Genomic DNA, 21,602 nt, shown 5'->3' with positions numbered 1-21,602 from the left:
TTACATATTTCTCTTTTGTTAGTGTAGATAGTACTCAAGTCCTAGCCACAGCAATCAAGTAGAAATAAAAGGCATTCAAACTGGAAAGGAAGAAGTAAACTGGCATTATTTGCAGATGATATGATACTGCATATAGAAAACTCTAAAGAAAACTTATTTTAGCCCTAACCGGTTTGGCTCAGTGGATAGAGCGTCGGCCTGCCGGACTCAAGGGTCCCAGGTTCGATTCCGGTCAAGGGCATGTACCTTGGTTGCGGGCACATCCCCAGTAGGAGGTGTGCAAGAGGCAGCTGATCCATGTTTCTCTCTCATCGATGTTTCTAACTCTATATCCCTCTCTCTTCCTCTCTGTAAAAAATCAATAAAATATATTTTTAAAAAATCAATAAAATATAATAAAAAAAAGAAAACTTATTTTAAAACAAGTTGCAGAATTAGAATATATCTAAATACTTCAGCATGAGTATTAAGAACTAGAATTCAATATTTGTGTATGTATGGTTGGTTCTTTTTTGTTGTTTTTATTTTGGTTAATCCTCACTTGATATTTTTCCATTGATCTTTTAGAGTGGAGGAGAGAGGGAAAGACAGAGAGAAACACATCGACTGGTTGCCTCTTGCCTGTAACCAAGGTACATGCCCTTGATTGGAATCAAACCTGGACCCTTTGATCCACAGGCTGGCGCTCTATCCACTGAGCCAAACCAGCTAGTGCTGTGTATGTATGTTTTTTTAAGGTAAGATTTACAAACAGTGAAATGCATAAAACTTAAGTGATGAGTGTTGACAGATGACTACACCTGTGTCGCTTAAAACCCTCTCAAATTCAAAACATTATCACCCCAGATAGTTTTCTCTTGTCCCTTTCTAATCAGTTCTCTGGCACCATAGGCAGCCACTGTTCTAATTTTTAAAAAGCATAAGTTTTGCCTGTTCTAGAACTTTAGTACTTGGAGTCATATAGCATGTACCCTTTGTTTCTGTTTTCTTTCACCCATTTTAACATTTTTAATTATATTTTATTGATTTTTTTATAGAGAGGAAGGGAGAGGGATAGAGAGTTAGAAACATCGATCAGCTGCCTCCTGCACACCCCCTACTGGGGATGTGCCCGCAACCAAGGTACATGCTCTTGACTGGAATCGAACCTGGGACCCTTCAGTCCGAAGGCCGACGCTCTATCCACTGAGCCAAACCGGTTAGGGCTGACAAGAGGTATTGAGAAATATGATGAGATGTGTAGTTTCTGTCATGCTCATAAAGTATTATTCTGAAAATGACCTTTAATGCAAAGAAATACCTTCTAGGTTTATTTTATATTTAATGGTAATTATACTTAGTTGACATTTAATTTCTCTTATTAGATAAAGAAAACTATGGATGATTACCAGTTTAAAGGAATTTGTGTATTAATGTTTGTATATTTTTAGTGTAATAAAAACTATGTTTCAAATTTTAAACTTATATTGCAGTTATGTTAATACATATTAAAAGTTCTGGTATGTTTTGGTAGTTTTAAAACTCAAAAAATAGTTTGCAAGAGTATTTATACTTACATTATTTATTGAATTTGATTATATAAAACATTTTAAATTTTGTATGCTCACTTGAAAACAATGTGTTTATTTAAAATTTTTGAAAGGAAAGAAAGAATATTAAAGAGTTGGGTTTATGCAATGCATAATTAAGCCATCCAATCCTAGAGTGACTATGCTGATGATTCACTAAGATTATAATGTCCACCATCAATATAAAAATGAAATTATCTACCTCTCTGTTTTTTTCAAAGCATGGTTTTATGCATCTTTACCTTGTGAATCTTGCTGAAAGGCCTTCAAGTCTCTTGTGTATATAGACCTTTTTTTTTTGTAGACCATTTTTTACTGATTTGAGAAGTACATTACAGGGTCAAGGGCGAAATAGACCAGAACCAAGTTTAGAAATAAAAAGTACAGTTAAGGTGGAATTTTTAGGGGTGGTTAGCCTGGGATGTTTCAAATTAATCACTATTTTATATAATACAAGTAGGATGGATATAGGAGGTTATGTTGGAGATACGTTTAATTTCCAATTGTCTTCATTCTGCTTTTTGGGATTATTCATTCCCCTTTCCTACCCTAAGTCCTGCATTTAAAATGGGACTAAATGGGAAAGGGACAAGGACAAGATGATCATGATGATGGAAGGTAACATTTAAGGAGTACTTATTCCAGGGCAATAAGCCTTTTTCACATATTAGCTAACCTAATGCCCACAACAAGTGAGATAGGTGTTAGTATTACATTTACTTAGAGCAGTGGTTCTCAACCTTTCTAATGCCGCGACCCTTTAATACGGTTTCTCATGTTGTGGTGACCCCCCAACCATAAAATTATTTTCGTTGCTACTTCATAACTGTGATTTTGCTACTGTTAATGAATCGTAATGTAACTATCTGTGTTTTCCAATAGTCTTAGGCTCTACAGCAGCAGTTCTCAACCTGTGGGTCGTGGGTCATGAGAACCGCTAGCAAGTAGCAACGAAAATAATTTTATGGTTGGGGGTCACCACAACATGAGGAACCGTATTAAAGGGTCGCGGCATTAGAAAGGTTGAGAACCACTGACTTAGAGATTCATAAACTGGCATAGAGGGGCAACTTGTCTAGGGTCACATGGCTGGTAAGTGGCAGACTCAAGATCCAAACCCAGTCAGATTAGTTCATGCTCTTAACCCTCCTGCTGTTGTACAAAAGTGAGGATCTATCGAAGTCTGAGTATCTTATGGTATTTCAAAGTTAATTGTAGGTAATTTCTGAATTCTCAGAATTTATTGTCTTTTGTTGTATTCCCAATTTTTTTTTTTTTTTTGGCGGGGAAGGATCTTGGACCTAATAGTCACTTTTTTAGGTCTTGGGAACACAACCGGATATTTGACTCTAGAATGTTTTTCCCAGCCATTTGATGTAGACATACTCTACCTGGCCCCCCCTCCCCGCCCCCCGTTTTACAGTAAACCTGAGAATTACATTTTTCTCTTGGATGATCAAATATAAAACAGGAACAAATTTTTAAAGTACAGGAAGATATTATTGGTCTTTCGTTTAGTGCACAGTAACTGCTACTGGTAGAAGACATGCAAAAAGAAAATGAATTAAAATTGGCTAAAATTGCACACCACAGCCCATAGCCAATTTGGCTCAGTGGATAGAGCGTTGGCCCGTGGACTGTAGGGTCCCAGGTTCAATTCCGGTCAAGGGCACTGTACCTCGGTTGCAGGATTGGTCCCTGGCTCTGGTCAGAGTGCATGCAGGAGGCAACCAATCATTTGTCTCTCTTACATCGCTGTTTCTCTCTCTTCCACTCTCTAAAAATGGAAAAATATCCTTGGGTGAGGATTAACAACAAAAAAAGTTGCACACCACAAAGTTTTTTAGAGTTAAAAAACTAACCAAAGTATCCGTCTTTTTTGTTAATGCTAAAAACTGAAAACTTTATCTGGGAAAATCAAGGTTGATAAAACAACCGAAATAACATGACAACTATCAAGTTATCTAAAAACTGGTAAATTTTGGCCTGGTCGACGTCACTCAGTGGTTGAGCATCCACCTGTGAACCAGGGGCATGCAGGAGGATTTGGTGCCTGCTTGTGAAGCTATTGGATCCTGCTCTGATGTCTGAAGCTGGCCACTGGGTGTGTTAGTTCTGGGCCTCTTGGGAGGGATTCTTGTGCTGGCCCATGTAAGATGCTGCCGGTGGCTGACTGGTCCTTGGCAACCTGTTTGGAGCTACAAGCGATCCATAGGTTGGAGCTGCCTCTGCTGGGCCTGGGTGCATGCAGGAAAGACCAAGCAGCCCACCAATGCTGGTTTTTACCAGCACCAGGCCTGGGGGCAGGACAGCAAAAGTTCTAAGGCACCCCGAGATCCGCCTCTGCCTTCCCCCGCCTGGCCTTGCCCTGCCTGCCAGCTGTCTATAACCTCAGTCACAGGAAGAGCGTATGGCTGTACTCAGCAGGGGTAAGCTCCACAGGGTGGGGCCCCAGGGAGTCCAGCAGGTATTGCATGTTTTAAAAATTCTTGCGCCACTCTGGTTGAAAATCACTGACATATAGCATCAAGTGTACAATGTAATATTTTATATATATATATCGTGAAATAATCAGCACAATAAGTCTGGTTAACATTGGATATGTTTTTAGAAGGTGATTCTGAAAATGTTTTTGAGAAAAGTACAGGCTTTTGTAAGATGGAAAACCTAGAATCTTAGGATCAGTGGCCCAGCGTGATTATTCTCTAACTGGGACACAAAGGTATTTTAATGAAATCCAGTCTCATTCCTACTCTGCTGTTTTACATTTGTTCTTTGAAAAAAATACAGATTTTTCTTTCAGAGAAATTTGTGATCTTATTTTAGGTTTCCCTGACTTGTCGTATCACTGTTAATCAAATCGGTTGTTTGAAACATGTGATGTTAGCTATTTTCCCATGGATGTTGAAATATCATTTTTAATTCTTAGATTTTTAAAATGTTTGCAGTGATTTTTATTTTAACTGAGTTTACATGACTTTGAGATAAGAAATTTATATTTATTGCACTCATGGTAATGCTAGTACCTGACATTTGAATTTCTCAGTTGATAAAATGCTAACATGATAATTTCAAATATTCTTTCATACTTATTAATAGAGTCTGATTTTGTTGTGTGTGTTTTTGTTTGAATGGCTTTAATTTTAAACATTAAAGTGATCTTTAGTAATATGGTTTATATTTTATATTTTTATTCTAGTTTATTCACCGCCTGAAGACATAACAGTGTCTAAAGGACAAGAAGTGGAACCTGGTAGTGTGGTTAGATATTTCACTGTTGTTTGGTGTAAGGCTTCAAAGAAAAAACACAAAAAGTGGGAAGGTGATGCTGTTCTTATTGTGAACGGAAAATCACTTACATTAAAGGACCTGGAAGGCAAAGACATTGGAAGAGGTATTGTGATATTACCTAATGTTTATGATTTGGCCTAAAATTAGTATATATTTTTGGTTACATCATTGAAATCTAATTGGGTTTTATAAAGGTGTGGTTTAAGATGTTCTTTTATATCTAAATTATCTCGTAAACATAAAATTCTCTCATAATGTTTAGTCTTATGTATACTAGCTCAGTGAGGCAGATCCCATCTCATAGTTTCATTTTCTTCAAAAAAATTGATTTTATCAAAAAATCAAATGGTCAGCCAGGTGTATATATATTTTGGCATTTTTCTGAGATTAAGCAGTTTGTCTTAGTGCACTTCCCTCCCCCAACTTATTCTTTGTAGAATGCGAAGTGATTAAAACTTAAAAAGATATTGATCAGGAGTGGAATGAAATCTAATTTCAATAATGTCAAATGAACCTATATTTTACATTTGTTTATTTTTTATTTATATTTATTGTTGAAAGTATTACAGATGTCTCCCTTTTCCTCCCATTGACCCTCTCCAGCCCATTCCTATCCTTAGATTATGCATTTAAGTTGGAGGTTGCCATTATGTCTATTACAAAATGTTGCCAGCATGACTTGTACTAATAGAAATTAGCCCACAGATTCACCTGAGAACATGTTAATTGATTTCTAGAGAGAGAGGGAGGGAGAGAGGAAGAGAGAGAGAGAAACATCGATGTGAGAAACATTGATCAGTTGCTTGTATGTGCCCTGACTGGGTATCAAACCTGCAACCTAGGCATGTGCCCTGACTGGGAATTGAACCAGTGACCTTTCAGTGTACAGGACAACTGAGCCACACTGGTCAGGGTTATTGTTCAATTTTGAGTGTGACCCATAATTGATAGAATCTGTTCTACATGTTTATTCATTCATTTAAAACTTTCATAGTTTACAGTTTTCAGTAACTGTTACGTGCCAAGCATATACTAAGAGTAAACAGTCAAAGATGGATATCATTTATAGTTTAGTGGTGACAGACCAATGTAATTGATAATTAGAGAAGCAAGAATATAATTGTTTCAATGAGAATTTTACTAAGTGTAATAGGATCATAAATGGAATGGCCATTTAAGTCTATCTAGGAGGCTAGGGGAAAACTTCATAGAAGTTATTGTGTAAGGTAATATTTGAAGGATGATAGTTTTGTGTTGGGCATATACAAGAGGAAATAACATATGCAAAAGCATGAGAAAATTAAAAGTAGTTCAAAGTTTCAGAAATGTAGTATACAAAGGCCATTGGCACTGATAAGAGTTGAGGCTGAACTGAAATATCTGCAACAGATTTTTAAAAAATATAAACATACGAATATTTTTATAAAATACAAAAAAAAAAAAAAGTAAAAAAAGAAGGATCTCTCACCCTTTGCGATAGCATGGAGGGAACTGGAGAGTGTTATACTAAGCAAAATAAGTCAGAGAAAGACAAGTATCACATGATCTCACTCATATGTGAAATCTAATGAACAAAGTAAACTGATGAACAAAATAGATCCATAGATATAGAAGCATGGAACAGACTGATGAATCTCAGAGGGAAGGCAGAGGTGGGTGGGTGGGTGGGAAGAGATCAACCAAGGACCTTATATGCATACTAGAGGCCCGGTGCACGACATTCATGCACTGGGGGGGGAGGGGGTCCTCAGCCCGAGGGGTCCTTAGTGCTGCTGTTGTGCTCGCCAGCCATGAGCCTGGCTTCTGGCTGAGCAGCGCTCCCCCTGTGGGAGCGCACTGACCACCAGGGGGCAGCTCCTGTGTTGAGCGTCTTCCCCCTGGTGGTCAGTGCATGTCATAGCAACCGGTCCTTCTGCCATTTGGTCAATTTGCATATTAGCCTTTTATTATATAGAGAATATGCATAACCCATGGACACAGACAATAGGGTGGTGAAGGCCTGGGGTGCGGGGTGAGGGCGGGCTAGAAGGGGACAATGGGGAAAAAAAGGAAAATCATTTAAAAATATATATTTTATTTTTTACAGAGAGGAAGGGAGAGGGATAGAGAGTTAGAAACATCAATGAGAGAGAAACATCAGATCAGCTGCCTCCTGCACACCCCCTACTGGGGATATGCCTGCAACCAAGGTACATGCCCTTGACCAGAATCGACCCTTCAGTCCGCAGGCCGACGCTCTATCCACTGAGCCAAACCAATTAGGGCAAAAGGAAAATACTTTCAACAATAAAGATTAAAACAAAATTGAGCCCGACCAGTGTGGCTCAGTGGTTGAGTGTCAACCTATGAAGTAGGAGGTCATGGTTTGATTCCCTGTCAGGTGGGACGTGCAGGAAGCAGCTGATCAATGATTTTCTCTCATCATTGATATTTCTATCTCTCTCTCCCTTTCTCTCTCAAATCAATGAAAACATTTAAAAAATACTGAACAACTACTATATACATATACACTGTCATACTCAGTGTCTAGAGGAATTAAAATAAGTTACAGCAGATATTCATTGCATGTTATAGCTTAAGATAGATAAAGGCTAGATTTTTGAAGAACTTGTTCATGCTTATTTAATAAAATTTTAAAGCCAACTAGAGTGGTAAAAGTTATCAAAGTTATCCTGGAATATCTTTTATCCCTTAGTTATAGTATACATGGTTTTGTGTATGTGGAGTTTACACAATAAAATGATGTTTTAGTTGCAAGTAGCAAAAAATGCAAATTAGGTTTAAAACTGATTTTTACCCTATCTACAGAAGTAGAGCCACCTAAGGTACTTTTTAAAAAAATACCAGTGCTTAGGCCCTGACCTCGGGGGCTGTGATATGTTTGGCCCGAATGGTGGAGACAGGGCCTGGGCATAAGTCTATTTTAGATTTCCAGGGGATTAAAGGGATTTTATGGGCTTTCAAAATAAAAACATTCAAACCTAAGATTTGGTTGCTGAATTATAACAGTAATAAATGTATCAACCTGGAGTTAATTTTGCAAGTTTTGGCCTGTAATCCAGGCAGATTTTCTTCTAAATAAACAGTATTTAAATATTGCCATCATAGGGATAGAGACTGAAAAAACTGAGGGCTGGAGTGCTGGATTTGCTGAATGTTTGTGATAATGTAGTCTTGCTCAGTTGGCCCTTATTACACAATACCCAGAAAAAACAAGCATGGGAAACAAAGTTCAAGAGTTTTAAGACAGTTTTTTGGAGATTTAGAGTTGTTTAAGAGAGTTATCACTACAGATCAAAGTGAAATGAGAGATCACAGAGTTACAGAGATTTCTAAAGATGCCTCAAAATTAACTTTATTCTTATCAGCTATTTCTATACTGAGATTAACAGTACCTCTGTATCTGTGGGTTTCATATCTCTGGATTTAACCAATCTTGGGCAGAAAATATTTGAAAAAAGAAATCCCAGAAGGTTCCAAAAGGTTCTTGAATTTGCTATGTGCTGAATCCACGTGAATGAAGTGATGTGTAGGAATCCTCGCTGCAGCCTATATGCAAATACTGCACCACCCTATCTAAGAGGGAATATGCTAATTGATTGTCACACCCTTACAATGATGGCAGTGCCCACAGCCAATAAGGAGGGAATATGCTAATTGAGTGCCACACCCTCAAAGATGGCTGCACCCACAGCCACAAGATGGAGGCGCCCAGTCCCCTCAGCCCTGCTGGGGCGGCAGGTGAGCGGCATGGCCAGGCCCGCCCCCAGGCAGGTCCAGCTGCTCCGAGTGGCTGCCTCTGGAGTCCCCCAGTCCCCTCAGCCCCTAGCTGCCTAGGGCTGGCCCGAGGAGCAGGTAACCAGGGCCAGCTGAGGCTTGCGCTGCCGGCAGTGGCAGCAGCAGAGTTGTGATGGGGGTATCGCCTTCCCCTGATTGCCGGGTCGCCTCCCGCCCCTGAGGGCTCTTGGACTGTGAGAGGGGGCAGGCTGGGCTGAGGGACACGCCCCCCTCCAGTGCATGAATTTTCATACACCGGGCCTCTAGTTTTATATAAGGGACTTGAGCATCTGCAGGTTTTAGTATCCCGGGTGGTCAGTGGGGTGGGTGAGGGAGTTCTAGAGCCAGTCCCCCAGGGATACTGAGAGATGACTATAATTGGATTTTACAGTAGTCCCCCCTTATCCTTGGTTTCACTTTCCGAGGTTTCAGTTACCATTGGTCAACCATGATTCAAAACTATTAAATGGAAAATTCTAGAAATAAACAGTTTATAAGTTTTAAATTGCACTGTTCTGAGCAGTATGATGAAATCTTGTGCTATCCTGTTTCCCCTCACCCAGGATGTGACTCATCCTTCTGTCCAGTGCATCCAGGTTGTATATGCTACTCTCCCTCTAGTCCCTTAGCAGTCCTCTAGGTTGTAGTGCTTGTTTTCAAGCAACCCTTGTTTTACTTAACAGTGGCCCCAAAGCAAAAGTGTGTGGGTGCTTTCTTTAAGTGAAAAGGTAGAAGTTCTTGACTTCATAAGGCATTTTATCTCAGATCATCACAAGAAGAAGGGAAAGAGACCACATTCACAAAACTTTTATTACAGTATATTATAATTGTTGTTAATCTCTTACTGTGCCTAATTTATAAATTAAATTTTATCATATGTATGTATGTATGTATAGGAAAAAAACAGTATGTTTAGGGTTTGGAACTATACATAGTTTTGGGCAATCAATAGGGGTCTTGGAACATCACCTCCATGGGAAAGGGGGGGCTATTATATATGAAAATAAAACTATAACCCTCATTCATATGGAGAGGTCAAGACTACTGTTGAATTCAGATAGTCTGGGGAATAGAGCAATTGGTTTTTGGCATTTTGGAATACAAGCTAATTTCTTCCTTTATTAGAGCATTAACATTAAAAAGTGCTCCATTATAAAATCATTTAAGAATATATATGTTACCAGTTGGTACAGATTGTAAATTTTAGTCCACTTTTAATAGGGCAAAATGTAGCAATTTCCAGCAAGTTTAAACAGGTCATATTTTCTAAAATGTGAGTGTTTTATTTTTTAGAGCCTTAAAAACATTATGGTAGACACAGTTCTTACCTCCCTGTAATCACACAATAACTATATGCATTTAAAGTAGACAGGCATAGGAGTCTAACATTTTCTCACTATTTATCTGGTTAATGAGCTCATTTTGAATAAACTGACTGACTTACTCATATTTACATTCCATCAGCACCTTACACATGGCAACACTTAATATCTGTTGAATTAATAATTCAAACAGACTTGGTATAAAATATCCTACTTAAAATTTTAAAAAATTGATTTTAGAGAGAGGAAGGGAAATGGATAGAGAGAGAGAGAGTGAGTGAAGCACGGATGTGAGAGAAAAACATTGACCTGTTGCCTTCCATACACACCCTGACCGGGATGGACCTGGCAACCTGGATATGTGCCCTGACTGGCAATTGAACCTGCGACCTTCCTGTGCACAGGATGACGCTCCAACCATGTAAACTACACCGGCCAGGGCTAAAACTTGGCTAATGTTTTATAACTATACTAGAGGCCCGGTGCACGAAATTCGTGCACTGGGGCGGGGGGGGGGGTGTCCCTCAGCCCAGCCTGCACCCTCTCCAATCTGGGACCCCTTGGGGGATGTCCGACTGCCTGTCGGACATCCCTCTCACACTCCAGGACTGCTAGCTCCCAACTGCTCGCCTGCCTTCCTGATTGCCCCTAACCGCTTCTGCCTGCCAGCCTGATCACCCCCTAACCACTCCCCTGCCAGCCTGATCGATGCCTTACTGCTCCCCTGCCAGCCCAATCGTCCCCAACTACCCTCCTATGCATATTCCCTCTTTATTTTTATTTATTTATTTATTTATTTATTTATTTATTTATTTATTTATTTATTTCCCTCTTTATTAAATAGGGTTTTTTCTTTAACATATTGGACAGCCCTAACTGGTTTGGCTAGGTGGATGGAGCATCAGCCTGCAGACTCAAGGGTCCCAGGTTTGATTCCAGTCAAGGGCATGTACCTTGGTTGGGGGCACATATCCAGTGGGGAGTGTGCAGGAGGCAGCTGATCTATGTTTCTCTCTCATAGATGTTTCTAGCTCTCTATCCCTTTCCCTTCCTCTCTGTAAAAAATCAAAAAATATATATTTTAAAAAAAGAAACATTTAAGATTCCTCCATATCTGCCTGGCTGGTGTGACTCAGTGGTTGAGACTCCAGGCTGCCGCCGCTGGCAGGGAATCACACCGTGGGGGTGCGCACCCCTGCCAGGCTGAGACCCCAGCCCAGGCTGCTGCTGCTGGCAGGGGATCACGCCATGGGGGTGTGCGCCCCTCCCAGGCTGAGACCCCAGGCTGCTGTGGCTGGGAGGGGATCGGGCCATGGGGAGTGAATTTGTTTTTGTCTTTTATAAAGGGTCAGGAGGGCCTCTGGGCAGCATTCTGCCAGGCCGCTTACTCTGCAGGCTCTCAGCGGCAGCCCTCCCTGAGACTGGGGGACTCAGGCGGGGCTGAGAAGACTGGGTGCTGCCATCTTGTGGCTATGGGCGCCACCATTTTTGTTGCAGAGTGATGGTTAATTTGCATATTACTCTTTTATTAGATAGGATCATTATCTATTTTTTCTGATTTCTTAGTGTTTTTTGTCTGTTGTTTTGTTTTGTTTACCAAAATGATAAATTATGTTTTCATTCTGGCTAATGGGTTATACAAGGCTATTTGCGTTCAAAGCACAGTTTTCTTGTACAGTTATGGAAAGGTGACCATGGTATCAGTAATTAAGTCATCTTAGAGTATCAGGAAATTAACTTTCTTTGTTCTCAATTTAAAGGCGCTGGGTATAAATTCAAAGAGCTTGAAAAGATCGAAGAGGGCCATACAATGATGATTGGTGGAAAAGAAATAGAAGTCATGGGTACGATCTCCCCAGATGATTTCAGCAGTGGCAGATGTTTTCAGCCTGGAGGAGGAAGTCCAGCTATATCAAGTTCTTCTCAAGCTGCCAAGAAGTGTTTTTCTAACCCCTTAAAAAGTGTCTATAAACCAAGTTCAAAGGAAAATAGGCAGAATAGTTTCCAAACTTGCAAACCACGCCATGATCCATGTGCACCAAGTAAGATTTAAAAATTAGTTTGAATATCCTGTTTCTCCTGTCAAAAGATTTTTGGTATGTGAATTTAAACTTTAAATTTTCTTTTAAACTTTTCAGATGAAACTATGTATATATTATTCTTCAGATACGTAATCTGATGTAAGGGATAATGTCAATGTTGAATCTGATGTAAGGGATAATGTCAATGTTGAGTAACAATGTGGTTTGAGAATTATTTTATAAGAAACTAATAAAAATTCTGTACATGCATTGAAGGAAAATATGCAAATTGTAGATGTATACACACAGACATACATGTGTATGATTTTGGATAAAATATGACATTTAGCAAGGAGAAAAATTAATAAATTCATGAATGAGGATTATGTTTTTTATGCTTATATTTTGAAGACTATGTCTTGATTATATGTATTATCATATTAAAATATTGAATAATAAGATGTCATATAAAGAACTAAATTTTACCTAACCGGTTTGGCTCAGTGGATCAGTGGATAGAACATAGGCCTGCAGACTGAAGGGTCCAAGGTTCGATTCCGGTCAAGGGCATGTACCTTGGTTGCAGGCACATCCCCAGTAGGGAGTGTACAGGAGGCAGCTGATCGATGTTTCTCTCTCATCGATGTTTCTAACTCTCTCTATCCCTCTCCCTTCCTCTTTGTAAAAAAATCAATAAAATATATTTTTAAAAAAGAATTAAATTTTAGCTCATCTGGCATAGCTCAGTGGTTGAGCGTTGATCTATAAACCAGGAGGTCATGGTTTGATTCCTGGTCAGGGCATGTGCCCGAGTTGCGGGCTTAATCCCCAGTGGGGGATGTGTGGGAGGCGGCCAGTCAATGATGACTTTAGATTTATCATTTGAGACCTGCTATCTAGTTATATTTGATTTTGTAATTTTTGGTGGTATTTTAATAAAGCTTTTAAATTGAACAATAATGTAATTCTTTAGAAATATGCTTTGCAAAGATTCATTCTTTTGACATTCATGAATATAGTGATTAACTTGAAGCAAATAATGGTGGTGAAGTCAATGGGAAATTCGCAGTTCTTCTGGTTGATAGGAATAGTGGTCATTGTTAGTATGTACGGTACTAAAAATAAAGGGAGTCTTTATGTTAAATTTAGGGAGTTTTTCCAGAATAAGAAACTGTGAGCTTTGCAAGCACATGTTGGCAAAATTCCAACCTATGCTTTCTGTTGGATATAATAGTTCTCTTTGCTTTGAGTACTGAACTATTAAATGCTGTGGCTTAGTGGATTTCTTATTAGAAACAGTGAATTTCAGAGCACTGAGTATATGAAGTTTAGAAAACTCTTAGTGTAATTCTTTACATGAAATCTTACATCAATAAGGCATGAGATTTTATTTTTAAACTAGAGGTCCAGTGCATGATTGAATCATGCACGTGTAGGGTCCCCTACACGCTTTCGCTTTCGATCACGGGGGAGCTGGGTGCCTGTCCGCTGGTGCACCAGGCCTTTCAGAAGCCTCCGGCGTGGCAGAGGCTTCTGAAAGGCCTGCTGCCTGAGCGGACAGACACCCAGCTCTCATACTTTTGCTTTCGATTGCGGGGGAGCTGAGTGCCTGTCTGCTCCAGCACTCAGCTCCCCCGCTTTTGATGGTCCGCTCGGCGGGACGTCAGCTCGCTGCCCCAGAGGCCCCTTCTGTGCCGCAGCACAGCCATGGCGCAGACGCTGAGCTCGTGCTGCTGCTGGCGACGCAGCTCAGTGTCCCGCCGGCCCAATCAGCTACCCTGGCCACCCCGAGTCCCGCCCCCCCGCGCCTCCTGGCCAATCATGGGCATAGCGAAGGTACGGTCAATTTGCATATTTGTCTATTATTATGTAGGACTAGAGGTCCGGTGCATGCAAATTCGTGCACTGGGGCGGTGGGGTGGGGGCCCTCAGCCAGGCCTGTGCTCTCTTGCAGTCCGCAGTCTGGGAGTCCTTGCTCCTTACCACCCGCCTGCTTGCTGCTCCTTAGGGCTGCCTCAGAGGTGGGAGAGGCTCCTGCCACTGCCGCTGTGTGCTTGCCTAGCTTCTGGCTGAGCGGTGCTCCCTCTGTGGGAGTGCACTGACCACTCCTGCATTGAGCATCTGCCCCCTGGTGGTCAATGCACATCATAGCTACTGGTCGTTCCAACGTTTGGTCTATTTGCATATTAGCCTTTTATTATACAGGATTTTGTACCCTTGCTTAGCATTAATGTTATTAAATTTGAAGGGTTGTGGGTGTGTTGTTGTTTTTTTTTTGCCACAAATGATGGCAAACAATTCTATCTTATGAGTAATTAAAACAAGATAATGTAGTTGCTAACAAAGTGAAATTACAATTCATTTATAATTATTGTTTTACCTTTTTCTTAAGATTCCTTTGTTATGCCCCGACCAGACAAAAATCATCAGTGGATGTTCAATAAGAACTGTTTCCCTGTTGTGGATGTTGTGATAGATCCTCACTTGGCATATTATCTTCGACCACATCAGAAAGAAGGAATCATATTCCTTTATGAATGTGTGATGGGAATGAGGTAGGAAAAGAAATCATTTGAGTTGAGTTTAATCTGAGTTTTGATTTAGCCCATAAAATAATGGTTTTCCAGGAAGAGTCTGATACAATGGTTCGTAGAGGGTCCATCATGAGTTTAGTTGGAATGATGAGTGGTACTTAATGTGTGCATTTATTTCAGAAGTGGTTCTTGATGGATACCATATAGTAGCCATCTTGCTAGGAGCTGGGCACACAAGACTCAGGACCATGGTCCTCACTCTTTATTTGAAGAAACAAATAAATGCAGTCAACCTTACTGTGATACAATAAGAGCTCATTACTAGTATGATAAAGGGTTATGGGTGCAAAATGGGAGAAACCTTAATTCTCCTTATGAGAATTTTAGAAAAAGGTTTTTTTCTTATCTCTCCTCTACTTAAAAAAGACGACCAAGATTCCCCCCTTCCTTTTAAATCGAGTTTTCTGATTAAAGAATGGTAGTATCCTGTCTTAAAGATATGATAGAAGTCCACCTCAATCCCCCCAAAAATCCAGACAAAGGGAATAAAAAAAGTCAAATGTCCCTGCTAACATCTTGGTGTATTTCCTTCCAGTTCTTTCTTTAATGCATAGGCCCTTGATTTTTAAATTGGTCATTTAACAGGGAGTTGGGAATGTCAATTTCCGCAAATTCTGAGAACAAGTTAAGGGAATGTTGTTTCCAGGAAATTGTCCAGACTCATGTTCTCTCTCAGATTTGCTCTTCTCTTTGGAGATCTTATCTCAGTTGGCCTGGGAATCATCTTTGATTTCTTCTATTTCATCTTCTCAATCTAATCACACCCTGCAGCAGCTGTGGGAACCGATGTCATAACGTTACATTTTATCTGGATTATTGCTGTGACTCCTAACTTGCGTATCTGCTTCTCATACTCCTTAAACCCACCAGTTTGGTATTTCTGTAAAACAGTTCTGAACATGCCATTCCCTTGCTTAAAACCATTCAGACTCTGAGAACTTAGAGCAGTGTTTCCTAACCTGTGATATGCACTCCACTGCTGGTATGTTGGGTAATTTTAGGCATACATGAGCACACTTTGTTTTTGGATTTTAATAGTAGCATATTTTAGCCAATGAATTATTAGGAAAAAAAAATAGCACATTTAACTTTTGGTTTCACAGGTAAATTATGTGTAGAAAGAGTTTTCTTTTCAAGTAAATCTAAATAAAAAGTATGCTGATTGAAAGAAAAATAATAAATAAATAATAACACATACGGCAACAATTGTGATGGTAGTCATGAAAGCCTGGTGCTTGGGAGACACTGACCTACAAGGTACAGTCTGACCTTTCAAGGATAAGTATCCTCATCCTTTGTCTTCTTTCTGCCTGTCCTGCCAGGTTCATAGCCTTGTATTTCCCTGCTCGGAATCCAATTCAAGTGCCAAGTTCCTGAACTACTCAATCTGTGTAGTGAATTCCTGTTCATCCTTAGAACTTTGCACAAGGCGCATCTTCTCAGGGAAGCCTTGCTTGCTCTCTGCTCTGTACCCTGAAAGGATGCATCACTGTTTTCTCTCTGCCACGCAATATCTCTCAGCTGGCATTCGCTCTTGCCTTGGCAAACTGTTGATAAAAAATGATAACAGTGGCTAGAATTCATGTTTGCAATTTTATTTCTATACTTTGCAATGGAAAACATTTTAAAAATTGCTTTTTGGTTATTATTTCTAGCAATAAGGAATAGAATGATTAACAGACTATACTTATGTTTTTGGTAATAGCCTCAATTCCCTTGGATGTTGTAACTTTTAAAATATATATCAACTATATATATCAAAGGGTTTTAAAAGCTATAAAGTCATATGGGATGCCACTTATAATATTTCTTGTGTTATTTAATTTTAAATTGTGTTAACCTAGTAGATCTGTAGGATAACAGATTCTTAGTAAATTATGTGTATTAGATTAAATATTTAGTATTTAATGTTTCTTATAGTGCAGAGAGATATTTTGGTTGAAGTTTTTATTTACTATCAGAGAATCATAAATACAGCGCAATAGCTCTTGATGGTTAAGATTACAATATATTTTAAACTGTTTTGATACCTACTAACAAGATTGATAAAAACTGCTGAACTGTTAGTGATGAAGACAGTTCACATCCTATATAATAAAGAGGGAATATGCAAATTGACCATCACACTGTCAGAAAGATGGTGGTGCCCACAGCCACAAGATGGCAGCACGCAGTCCCCTCAGCCCTGCCAGAGTCCCTCAGTCCTTTCAGCCCCGCCAGGGGTGGGGGGTGGCAGGTGCGCGGTGCGGCCGGACCCGCCTCAGCCCCACAGCCGCCCAGGGCTGGCCTGAAGCGCAGGCAAGCCTCAGATGGCAGCTGCCCAGGGCCGCCTGGGGCTCAGGTAACCAGGGCCGACCGAGGCTTTGCACTGCCGGCAGTGGCAGCAGCAGAGGTGTGATAGGGGTGTTGCCTTCCCCTGATCGCCAGGTCACCTCCCACCCCTGAGGGCTCCTGGCCTGAGGGACCCTCCCCCTTTAGTGCATGAATTTTCATGCATCGGGCCTCTAGTGTAGATATAAAATTGAGATTCATTTCTAGTCTAAGTATACACACACACACACACACACACACACACACACATATATATGTGTAAGTATATATATATATACACACACACACACATATATATTAGTAACAAATGATTTAGATTCAACTCTAATTTCAGATTTGTTTTAGTAGTTTCATAGACAATAAATATATAATGAGCACAATTATCAAGGATGCAAAAGAGGTATGTAAATCAGCTGAATGAAAAATTAGAAAATGTATTTCAGGAGTAGAATTGTTTTAATTACAAAATATCAGCTTCTGGTTCTTGACTAACAAGTGAGGATTTTAGAGCCATAAAATATTTTCCTATTGTGATTAAAGAAGTATAATTATTTCTAACAGGGTGAATGGCAGATGCGGAGCTATTCTTGCTGATGAAATGGGTTTAGGGAAAACATTGCAATGTATTTCACTCATCTGGACTCTACAGTGTCAGGGACCCTATGGAGGCAAGCCGATAATAAAGAAGACACTTATTGTCACACCTGGGAGTTTGGTGAATAATTGGAGGAGAGAATTTCAAAAATGGTTAGGAAGTGAAAGGATCAAGATATTTACTGTTGATCAGGTAAGAGACTTAAAAGTTTAGCCTCGGTCATTGTCTAAACCTATAGTTTTTCAAATCATTACTGCAGTTTTCACTCTCTAATGTAGCAGTTTCTCAAGTGTATGTAACTCTCCACCTCCTTTGCAGAAAAATGGAATCTTGGCATACAATTTGGTTTTGAGTTAACATATTCTAATACTTGCTTAATGGCTGTGGGAAATATGCTGCTTAAATTTTATTTCGTACAGTTTCTGCCCAAGATTTGTTAAATATTATGTTCTCCTTTTGTTAGGACCACAAAGTAGAAGAATTCATCAAATCTCCATTATATTCTGTTCTGATTATCAGTTATGAAATGTTGCTTCGTTCCCTGGATCACATTAAGAATATAAAATTTGATCTCCTCATCTGTGATGAAGGGCATCGTTTGAAGAACAGTGCCATTAAGACAACTACAGCCCTCATTAGCCTCGCTTGTGAGAAAAGAATAATTCTGACTGGTCAGTACTTACTTTTGGGTGGAGGTAATGGAATTGCTGCCTATTGAACATATATGACTTGTAATATGATGCTTGGCATCCAGTGAATCCATGTTATTGAATGGAGTTCATGCTAATAAATCCATACTATAAAGTCTTGGTAGGACTGATTTTCCAAATCCCTATGTAATATTCCCCAACTCTTCCAAAGCTCTGAATAGGTTCAGTAAACATACCAACTTTGACTTAAATCATTAACATTTCTTTTTTTTCTTGTCACAGGACATTGCTGCTTGACTTTTATTAACATTAAGTTATTTAGCTTCTTCTAAGTTCTACCTAGTCTAGAATGAGAGAAGAATACTATAAGCAGTGAGTTAGGGACTGCAGAGTCTAGACAGCCTTTGTGATCTCTTAGGATGACACTGTGCTAGTATATTGCTTTCTCCTGTGGCCACATACCCTTCTCCTCTGTTTTTCCTTTTTTGCTTCTCGAAATCCTTTGTCTTACCATCTTTTTGTATTCTGCCTTTTTTCTTTTCCTTTTTTTTTTTTTTTTTTTTTAAAGTTTTGCTTTGGCCTCTTTCTCTTGTGTATTACTTAAGGTGGTTTCAGGTACAAGTAACACACATCTGAATTAAATGTGCTTATTCTCCCACATAACTGGAAGTCTAGAGCTAGTGCAGGCTCAGGGCTGCGATACAGCAGCTCAGCACTATCAACAATGATTTTGGCTCTTTTTGTCTTCCGCTGGGCCAGGGCTGGCTTCATCCTCAGGCTGGTAGCAGGTGACTGCAGCAGTTCCAAGCATCACATCTAGATGTGGTGATATCCAAAGGAGAGCGGAGACTGGCTCTTCCTGTTTCTCTATTTTCAAGAGTGAGGAAACTTTCCCAGAAGCCCCTCTCTCACTTCCTCTCATGTCTCCTTGGACAGGGTGGGTCAGATGATGTTGGTGGAAACTGTCGGTGCCGTTCCTAGCTTCCCTTTCTGGTTGCACCCATCTCTTTGCTGCTAGGACTATTGATTAAACAACTCACGCCCCCGTCTCTTCTGGAGAATGATCCCTGGTTGAATAAGCGCTTACTCTGTCACCAATAGCTTGGCCAGCGATTGACTCATAAAAGGGAAAGTGAAAAATGCCAGCCCGCTTGCTTCAGAGTAATTTCAGGACCAACTTTATGGCACAAATTATTCTCTCAGCCTCCCTATAATTTAGCTTGAGGCTATTCTTGCTTATTTTCTCCCTCTGCTATTTTTGGATTCCGTTATTCTCTTTGAGCACTCCCTCTCTAAATCATGTGCAGCCAAATACTTATCTCAGGCTCTGCTTCTGAGGAACCCGGTATGAGACACAAACCCTTACTACATCCGTCATTGGCAAAGGGTGGGACTATCGTGATTGGCTTGGGTTCATCAGTTGGGGCTAGATGAATGCCTGGAAGCCAACCACAATGGTCCTTATACCTCTCGCTCCCCTTTCCTTCTTTTCCCATTCTCCCTATTTTTATTAGTCATTGTCATGGATTTTCTTTTAAAAGTGTAACAAAATGTGTAACATAAATATATTTTCTCTAGTCTTTCTATGATGTGTTTAAAAATGTAGAACTGATTAGCTGTGTTAAAAAAAACTGGTAAGCTCCAACCTGGAGCTGACCCATTTAGTTTTGAGGGAAGTGATCCTTAAACTCTCTGACATTGTAAAATTCATATTGTTTATGGTAATGAAATAAGTGCATTTTTAAAAACGAATTTTATTATTTATATCTTTGGACAATTTTTCTAGTCTGTTATACTCTTGGACTATGCTGACTTATATGTTCTTTTGATATTATAATTATTGAAGCATGCTAATGTTCTTTTGAATACTAGTTAGCCAAAGTTATTGAGTATGTAATATATGCAGGGTATATTAATTCATTCCAGTCTGCCAGCCTTTCAGATTAGTGAAGATCCCACTTCGATCTGGCAACTTGGAAAGACAATAGCAGTAGGTGCCATTCACTGAGTGTTTTACTAAATGTCAGGCACTGTGCTGGTCACTTCACATACATCGTCTCTATTTTTTTTTTCTTTGTAATACCACTGGGAAAGTATTATCTTCCCACTTTTATAAGTGAAAAAAAATCCCGAGTTTAACTTAAAGAGCTAAGGCAATTTGTCTGAAGTCACACAGTTATAATAATATTAAGAATTACTAAGATTATGGAACATTTATTGTGCTCTAGGCTCTATTCTAAGTAAGTATATGGATTATCTCATTTGGTCCATACAACTCTAGGAGCTACTATTATTATTGGCATTTTACAAATAATAGAACTGGGGTAAATAACTTGCTCAGGGTCCCTCATAGAGTAAGTGATGCAGGTAGGATTTGAACCAAGCAGACTCCAGAACCTGCACTCAGCCACTATGCTGTACTAAAGAAGAATTTAGTACACAGTTAAAACCAGAGTTAAAACTTTATATATAATTATTCATTTTTTTTTTTCCAACTTGATTTGACTGCTCTTTGTCCTCAGTTTTAGGGACTTTGCTTAAAGTTAGTCCGTTTAAGGAAGTAAGTACAAATTTCTATGTAGATCTGTGATTGTAAAACACAAACTTGACCTCATCACTTTTAACTCTTTAGGTACTCCAGTTCAGAATGATCTGCAAGAATTTTTTGCATTAATTGATTTTGTAAATCCAGGAATATTAGGCTCTTTGTCATCTTTTAGAAAAATATATGAAGAACCCATCATTATATCAAGACAGCCTTCTGCTTCTAAGGTATAATTTATTTTAATAAATTTAGGTTAAAAAAAGAGCAGTATGAAAAAAATAAAAAGAGCAGTATGCCTGGGGAAATTCTCAGAAAACACAGATATTTACATTATGATTCATAACAGTAGCAAAATTACAGTTATGAAGTAGCAACGAAAATAATTTTATGGTTGGGGGTCACCACAACATGAGGAACTGTATTAGAGGGTTGCAGCATTAGAAAGTTTGAGAACCACTGCTCTGAAGATTCTATATAGCCAGTGTTTTGAACTCTGCATCTGGTAGATTGTTTGTCCCCATTTTGTTTAGTTCTTTTTCTGGAGTTTTATTATATTCTTCCATTTGGGACATGTTTTACTTGTACTGTATTTTGATTTTAAAACTGTACTATTATTTAATGAATAATGTGTAATGATTTGGAAAGAATCAGTAGTGCTTTGTGCCAGTAATTTCCTATAGGGTTAATTTTAGGATCAATAACTTGTCAAAATATTTGCTTTACAAGACTTTGCTGTATCAGCTCTTTGCTTTGATTTTAAGACTATGTACCATTACAGTATTCACATAAAAACTTCCTTTCAGAATAATTAAGTTTGTAGATTATAGATTTCTGGTTGCTCTCACTGGTGCCAAATAGCCAAACAAACAAAAATTTAGGAAACTGTGGCTTCACTTAATTAAATGATT

At 39.3% G+C, this 21,602-nt stretch overlaps 1 protein-coding gene across 1 annotated transcript in view; it reads left to right on the top strand.

Moving 5' to 3' along the window:
• Nucleotides 1-21,602, top strand: part of RAD54B (RAD54 homolog B) — a 54,103-nt gene that overhangs the window by 21,994 nt on the left and 10,507 nt on the right. The window contains 6 exon segments of the mRNA XM_054708414.1: nucleotides 4,768-4,962; nucleotides 11,719-12,000; nucleotides 14,372-14,534; nucleotides 17,466-17,691; nucleotides 17,963-18,170; nucleotides 20,782-20,921. Coding sequence (XP_054564389.1) covers nucleotides 4,768-4,962; nucleotides 11,719-12,000; nucleotides 14,372-14,534; nucleotides 17,466-17,691; nucleotides 17,963-18,170; nucleotides 20,782-20,921 — 1,214 coding nt within the window.

Source organism: Eptesicus fuscus, chromosome 19 (genome assembly GCF_027574615.1).
Source record: "Eptesicus fuscus isolate TK198812 chromosome 19, DD_ASM_mEF_20220401, whole genome shotgun sequence".
NCBI lineage: Eukaryota > Metazoa > Chordata > Mammalia > Chiroptera > Vespertilionidae > Eptesicus > Eptesicus fuscus.
Note: the sequence above shows the minus strand (reverse complement) of the source record. Positions and strands in the feature narration are given on the sequence as shown.